The 8,319-nt window shown below is 34.2% G+C and overlaps 1 protein-coding gene across 1 annotated transcript; it reads left to right on the forward strand.

Annotated features, from left to right (window-relative positions):
• The first annotated feature begins 305 nt into the window (after positions 1-305).
• On the forward strand, positions 306-2,432 carry LOC123558159 (uncharacterized). Its single transcript, XM_045350035.2, has 2 exons — positions 306-454; positions 2,167-2,432. Exons 1-2 carry the CDS (start codon positions 322-324, stop codon positions 2,430-2,432), a joined length of 399 nt encoding a protein of 132 aa, XP_045205970.2. The 5' UTR covers positions 306-321.
• Positions 2,433-8,319: the final 5,887 nt, after the last annotated feature.

Raw genomic sequence — 8,319 nt, forward strand, 5'->3', positions numbered from 1 at the left:
TTTCAGGGGAAATTTTTAATACAATGTACGTTTTTTACTAAATTTGCTATTGTGTAAAATGTTAATGAAAATTGAAATATATTTAATGAAAATATTAACCTGTATACAAGTATTTGATAAAGCAAGGCTGAAATAATTGTTATTAGTTGTAGGAACACAATATTATAAGATATCATATAATGTATAGTGACGGTGGCATTTCAAGAATTTTAGTTAGAAACAGTTTATTTCCATGTGTATTTCTTTCTCATTACTTACTCAGTCACATGAGGTATTCAGAGGTATTCACGAATTTTACAGTTATTCAAAATAGACGCATCTATGTATGAGGTACAGATCCTTATGACTCCGAAGCCAATCAAAGCTAGATTCATAAAGTTTTTGGGTGCACAGAATGATACATTTGGAAAAGAGAAATGCTTAAGATTTGAATTGCAAGGTTGTAAGCTTTCAGGTATGTTGCCTAGTTGATAACGAGTCATTTTGACGATGAAATACTCAAAATGCCGATCAATAAAGTCTTTAAGCTTCGTACTTTTCATGCCCCCGAAAGTGGGCATATTAAAATCGCCCTGTCCGTCCGTGCGTGCGTCCGTGTTAATTCTTGTCCGGGCTGTAACTCTGCCATCCATAAAGGGATTATAAAATACTTTGACATAAATGTTTTCCATAATGAGACGACGTGTCATGCGCAAGATGCAGACTCCTAGCTCTAAGGTCAAGGTCGCACTTAGAGGTTAAAAGTTAAAGTCTGTTAATTGCCCGGTCCATAACCCTGTCATTGATGAAGGGATTTTAAAATAACTTGGCATAAATGTTCCCTATACTGAGTTGACGTGTCATGCTAAGACCCAGATCTTTAGCTCCAAGGTAAAGGTCACACTTAGAAGTCAATGGTGTTTCTTGTCTGGACCATATTCAAGGGATTTGAAAATAATTTGACACAAATGTTAACCATATTGAAAAGGTGTGTCACGCTTATGAATCGGGTCTCTCGGGTCAAGGTCAAGATCACGACATGATGTGTGATAATTTGTCAGACAACTGTAACATTCATTGGCACGCTTCAGGGGCATTTGTCACCAATAGTAACATCTCTTGTTGGGATTATTTTGTAGCATTTTATGATGATATTTTTCCGTTTTGCGACAGAACATAAGAATGAGCCCAGAGCAAGACTGAAAAAAATTATAGAGCAAGGAATGCCTGACTATAAGTAATTTTTGTATTAAAACTATCCTCAAGCCTTTTATAACGCTGAAAGAGTTTTATAAATTTGGACCGCTAATGGACACATATGGCAGTTTATGAAAGTGGCTGTTCATAGAGTCAGCCATGTTAGTATATTTATGACGTCATTTAAACACTGCTGAATTCTTTATTAGACAAACATCTTTTTAGATAGATCAATTTGATATGTTTCTTCAATGTAAGATGTTTGTTTGTTTGTTTTTGGTTTAATACCGTTTTACAACAGTATTTCAGTCATGTAACGGCAGTTAACCTAACCAGTGTTCCTGGATTCTGTACAAGTGCAAACCTGTTCTCCGCAAGTAACTGCCAACTTCCCAACACAAATTACCAGAGGTGGAGGACGAATAATGTCAGACACAATGTCTTTTATCAAATCGTCACGGAGAACATACGTCCCGCCCGGGGATCGAACTCGCGACCCCGCGATCCGTAGACCAATGATCTCCCTACTGAGCTAAGCGGGCGGGTTCAGTGCAAGATGTAAAACAGTGTACAAAAGCTGTTTTCCACAATTAACTTCCCACATGAATCAGAGGTGGAACACGGCTTATTTCCAAAATATTTTATCAAATCGTCACGGAGAACATATCTTCAGCCCGGGGACCAAACGATCAAACTTACTACCCTGGGATCCGTTGGTCTGCGCTCTCCCGATTGAGTTAAGCCGGCTGGCTGTGCATTTCAGAAATACACTTTTCATGTAGGTTTGGTCCTTAATTGCTTCGATGCTATATGTTCATACGTCGCTGATTGGAACAACACACATTGAAATCTGGTCCTTTTTATCCAGTGTTGCCAGATATTATGCAAAATATGAACCGTTTCTCCTATGAATGTACAACTGAGATAGGTTGTATGACGTTTCCTGATTATGAGAAAGTCGCAGTAAAAATTTAACTTTTCTATTGCTAGGTGTACCAGCTTTAAACTGCCATAATTGGTTTGACATGTTTCCAGTAGAGACCGAAATAAAATCTGAAAACCAATTAATAGTTGGCGACAAAAATATTGAAGAATGCAATAATCTTTGCCAAAGAAATGATAATTGTTCCGTTGCCAGTATAAGCGATAAAGGACTCTGTGTTCAATACATGAGAAGTCAGCTCGGGGTATGGAAAATGAGTCATGACGTCACTGGCCACTGGTTTGCCAAACTATGTAGTGAAGGTAATAACTGAATTTGTTAGTGTACTATGTGTTTGAAAGTAAGATGGTTCTGTCTACTGTAATTAAAGATTGAGTGAATTCATCGTCTTTATAAATTGATAATGCGTCGTAAAATTCATCGAAGCAACTTTGAACGTATATATGCACGAAAATAATTTGCTATAGATATTATTTTAATAATAATACATAATTCATATTATTTCAAGGCAAACGTATTTGGGTATGCATATTGTCCTATAGCAAGCACTAAAATAATTGTTCCACAGCCTCCGACATTTCACTTACATTTTCATCGGGGACAGTTTGTTTGCTCCATTCATACGTCCGTCTGTCTTTTTGTACGTTTTTCCGCTAAATCTGAATTCTGATATGTGAGTGAATTTTACACATCACTGGAATGTACGAATACAGGATAATGATGATGTATATTGTTGGCTTGTAAGGCACACCGACGCACTTCTAGGTCACATTGGGACTTTTTAGCTTTCATTGAAAGAAAACCATTGGTGTAATGTTTATTTTACACTTTGGACAAAATTGACGATCTTCAGCATACACAACCTGGACCGATCTATGTGGAAAATGTAAGCCTCTGTTATAATTTAGATAAAAGTACATGCCATTAAATTAACTTCATAAGAGATATAATTTACAAAAATCTATTAAATGTATTCTTTGAAAGCGTAGAATGTAAACAAAGTTTTTAGACACAAGTCCCAATAAATAATTGAACATTTTTCCTGCTACTTTAAATTGTACTTTTTAACCTGAGAAACATAAGAATGTAAAACAATATGTTAAAACGTTCAAATAAACTAATCTTTATGGCATGATTGAGGTGCAAGTATCTCAGTTTAAACAGTAACAATATTATCAAATTTCACGGAAAGGACAATATGTGCTGAACAAAACTTTATTTAGATCTAACATTTGGTTCCATAAGCGCATTTATTTTAGGTATTTATTCTGCATCCGGTTGTCAACAAATACCATTAGTTTTCTTTTCTAACAATCTTTAAGGGTCGAAAAAATTTCCGTTAAGCGGAACGAGCTATTTTCATTCCGAGCTAGCGATGTAACGTATATAGATATTTATTGTTTATACACTGATGAAGTCTGATGATAATGATATTCATTTTTGTTCTATTAATGACAGGTATTGTGGAGTTGTTTCCAGGTTTCAAAGATCGAAATGGGACAGTCGTTAGAAACGTGCAATACGTCTATACAGCCTCAATTATAACCTCTATTGGTTACCCATTCTCAACGATGATAGCATATGAATACGCATGGATAGTAAATTTCAATAAACATCGTTACGTGAGATTCATTTTCACAAATGTATCGATGGTAATATATTATTTAATAGCATTTAAAGACACTTAATGCTTAAAGTCGTTGTCAAGATCCGTATAAAGTTCATAATTTATTGAAAAGTAGTATATTTCTAGTAACTATGTCAAAGAGCATTAAAATTTGAATTGTTTATAGCTGTATTGCTGTCATCTTGGAACTGTTTGATGATTAGAGACCACCAGTTGTTTCGTATAGACTTCCATTATAACATTATGGCGTGTTCGGCCTTCCATAAATCAATAAATCGAAATTATGTATATTTACACATGTTTTTTGTAAGAACTATCTAAGTTCCGCCAAATTATCGGACGAAAAGCACATGAAAAGTGATACTTATAAGTAATTTTCCTGTGAATGAGATGGCTCCGTGTTTACATTGTTGGCATGGCTGGAGAAATTCGTTTGATAATATGGTTTTCAATACATATAAAATGTAGCAAATTTTGTTAAAATGTATAATATACTGTAAATGCAGTAAAAAATCAATTTAAAAAAAATCACTTTTTGGGATTGTTTACATGACTTACCAATCAGAACGGACAAAAATACCTTATTACCAGGAATACACTTACCTGTAACTAGTAACCGAATTAACCACTTGAACGTTTGCGTACATTTTACTCTTAGCTACACAATGTATTTGTAGACGAATGAATGTATAGGTATAATCCCAATTAAGGCAGTTTTTCACCTAAGGATCGAAATTTTTTCTACAATGTAGAATTTGATTAAACTCTGATTTTTCAAAACTTCGGAATATACTAAAAACATTCAGCTTGATGTTTCCTATATCTCACGCAAGTTTTTATAATGGGAGTCTATGGGAGAGTCGCAACTTTCACTAACACTAACATTTTTGCGAATAGAAATTGTCCTACAATGTAGATTTTAATGAAACTTCACACAGTCGTAAATAAATAAATGGCCTATAATATGGTGAAATTAGATGTATAGGTCCGTGTGCTTACTTTTGAGATATTTGGCTATAATTAAAATGAACCGCCTATTTCAAGCTAATTTTAAGACATTATTTTGAATTATTTAAAGTTTCAGATGTTTTAATTTCATATTTTAACTTTAGAAAGATAATAACCGTGCCATTTTAACAAATTTACTCACTGGTTGCCATTAATTCATAAACTGATTTTCGTTTCCGTATGCCGAATCCAGGCATTATTCTACGTTTTCCGGATAAATGACGTTACGCCATGTGCTTCCGGTTAATCAAACGTGCAGAACTACCTTAATTCAGCTGACAATACTAGGAGCTGACACATTTCCGTACTTTTGAAAGTATAGCATAAATGTAATCATTAATAAACGTTTTGAACCAAGAGAGTATGGTGTTAAGATCATATCTTGTTTATTATAAACTAAACTCTAATGTATGAAAATGTCAAAATGAAAATTTGATAAAATATTTAATACATTTCTTTAACAATCTATGATAAAAGCCAGGAAAATTCCTATGTAACGTAGGTTTTATGAATTTGTTTAGTGTTCCTCATGAAGGGCGGTGACCTGGATTGCTTTTAATATATACAGATAACCTACTTATTTTGAACTAACAAGAAAATAAGTATTTCCCATCGAATATTCTGGGTACTTTTAACTAGAAGTCAATTTAGCAGGAAAAATAATATATGACAGTGAGTCCATATTTTAACAGTACAAACTTTTGTTTATTGTTCAGCTTCAACTCAATGCTTTTACTCACTAAAGTTAACTATTATATGTCAAATCACAGTCATCTGAGAAGGATTCCTGTAATGACAGACTTCACATCGGAACATATTTGCAAGACGACACAAAAGGATCAACAATAGATGACCGCTTTAATGACATTGTATTTGCTCTTGAAACAAGAGAAAGTCTTGTGTTTGTGACGTTTATTCCATGTCTTCACGTAAGCACATCTAGCAAATTCCGTGCAGTCATTACTGATGAAGGTAATAAATAATTGTATTTATTTCATTTTCGACCACGATGAAATATGACTCGTAGCTTTCAAGCACAACCTACTGTTAAATATTTTTAAAACATATTCTCTGTCCAAAAAAGCAAATAAACATCTATATTATATGGCTTAAATGCAATCTAAGTTAATTTAATATATATCAGTAATAACGATCTAGGCAAGTGAGGTTAAAATAAAGAGCATGCCATTTTTGTCAATAAATAGAATGATGACGTCATCAAGCTTCATATAGGAAAGAGGTAAATGGTATTGTTTCGTAACATTACTAATTCTGGGGCATCTACACTAAAATGAAATAAAGCGTAACTGTAATGACATTTAAAACACACTAATTTTTTTCGCGTAAAGATAGTTTTGTAATTTTCCGCAATTGTAGAGATAATATAAATGTAAGTACTCACTGTTATTTATGACATCACTCTTTTGTTTTCTACTGAAGAAACACCTGCCTGCTTTTCGATCGATCTAGATATGCGTAACCGCTTAAGAAAAGGAAGACATGAAAAATGCACTGAACCGAAGATGATTCTCACTTCTCTTTCCATTCTTAATCTTCCATTTGTAAATGTCGAAGAAAGATTTGAAATTTTTGCTGGTCAGCATAAAAGTATTCAGATAGAATTTATGGACTTCTACATTGTCTGCCCAAGAGGTTAGTAGACATCTGAAACCTTTATTACTGTCTAAAACAAAACAAATCTGTAACATGTGAAGGTTTGCCTTTTCGATGTAACAAAGTCGTTTGTTCTATTGTCTCTGTAAAGGTAAAAGTTTGAAATTAGGAATATTTGTATTAATTTCTTATAAAGGGTGGGGGGTCCCAGTTAGGTGTCTGCGCAAAATGTTTTTGATTTTATTTATACTTTGTAGTAATATACCTACATGTATTAAGTTTCATTAACAAGTGTTACTGTTACCAGTTTTGACTTACTTTTATAGATACATGTATTCACATTTAAAGTGGGTGGGGTAATCTGACATGTGACCAGCCAGGAACACAATTTCTGTTATTTTTTTTTAAATGGTTTTAACTTTTTATCTGAAACTTTCATGATAAAATAACTATGCAATGGAAATTCACACAACATGTTGCATTTTAAATTGTACTGAATACTTTTTTCAGCACAGAGCCACAAAGTGGTCTAATCAAATTTACTGATTTTCAATGGACGAACTTCACCCAAAAGCTAAAGCACTTTTATTAGTTGAGATATTAAGGTGTTATTTTCAACAGATATTGTAAACCAAATAAACATGAAAACGACAGTATATCAGTATACTCTGATTAATATTGGAGTTAGAGTGGTACACTCTCAAACTGGGTAAAAGTGGATGGGGTAAATAAATATTCGAAGCAACAATACAAAAATTGTGCTGTTGTTACGAAATGGCCTCAGATTGTCTATTACTATCTTAATTGTGCCCCAGGAGTGATGAGGGCATATAGATTTGCTCTTGTCCGTGCCTCCGTCCGTCAATCCGTCTGTCCGTGCCCGCGAAATGATGGTTAAGTGACTGCATAACGGTACTTTTTCTTTGATGTCATTCATTCCGTTCTGTTTATGTGACCTTTTTCTTTTTATGTGACTGATAGAACAATAGAGAGAACAATGGGGGTGTCACATAAATACCGTTTCGTGAGAACGTCCATCCGTGCGTTCGTCCGAAGTTCTTGCATGAGTCTTTATAATGATATGAACTTGCACACCTCCTACATTTTGTCTAGCTCCGCCCCCTATTTCTAGAGTTATGGCCCCTGAAATAGTAAAAAATGCACATTTTCACCTTGTGACACACCTAGCTCAAAAAGTTTTTGATATAGATTCATGAAACCTTGCGTTAGTCTTAATCATGATATGAACTTGCGCAGCTTCTATTTTTAATCTGGGTCAGCGCCCTATTTCTGGCGTTATGGCCCCTGAAATAGTCAACAATGCACATTTTCACCTTGTGACACGTCTAGCTCAAAAAGTATTTGATATAAATTGATGAGTGTTTATCACGATATGAACTTGCGCACCTACTATTTTGTATCTGGGTCTGCCCCTATTTCCAGAGTTAATGCCCCTGAAATAGTAACAAAATGCATATTTTTACCTAATTATGTGCCTTACTCAGAAGTATTCTCGGTGCCTTACTCAGAAGTATTTAAATGTAAATTCATGAAACCTTGCTTGAATCTTTATCATAATGTGACCTTTGCACACATGGTATTCTTCTTGAGAATTTTAGCATTTATTACGGAGTTATTGCCCTTAAAATAGCCAAAATAGTGGATTTTTGTTTGCGATGCTCATAGCTCAAAAAGTATATGGTATAGAATAATGAATCCTTTTCATATTTTTTGAGGCTATACCCCATTAAGACTGCAAAAAAAAAAACATTTGAATTATTTCCCATTATTTCTGACAAATATACCAGTCGGGTGGGGGTGGGTGGGGGCACACCCTGTGTCCTACAGACACATTCTTGTTTTATTAAATACAGACTTGGTTGATAATTTTTTTTTTAAATTCTCTTTAAGACTTGATGCCTTGTTCTCGGTGCTTCCGAGGGATCTACTT

This window comes from Mercenaria mercenaria, chromosome 5 (genome assembly GCF_021730395.1).
Source record: "Mercenaria mercenaria strain notata chromosome 5, MADL_Memer_1, whole genome shotgun sequence".
NCBI lineage: Eukaryota > Metazoa > Mollusca > Bivalvia > Venerida > Veneridae > Mercenaria > Mercenaria mercenaria.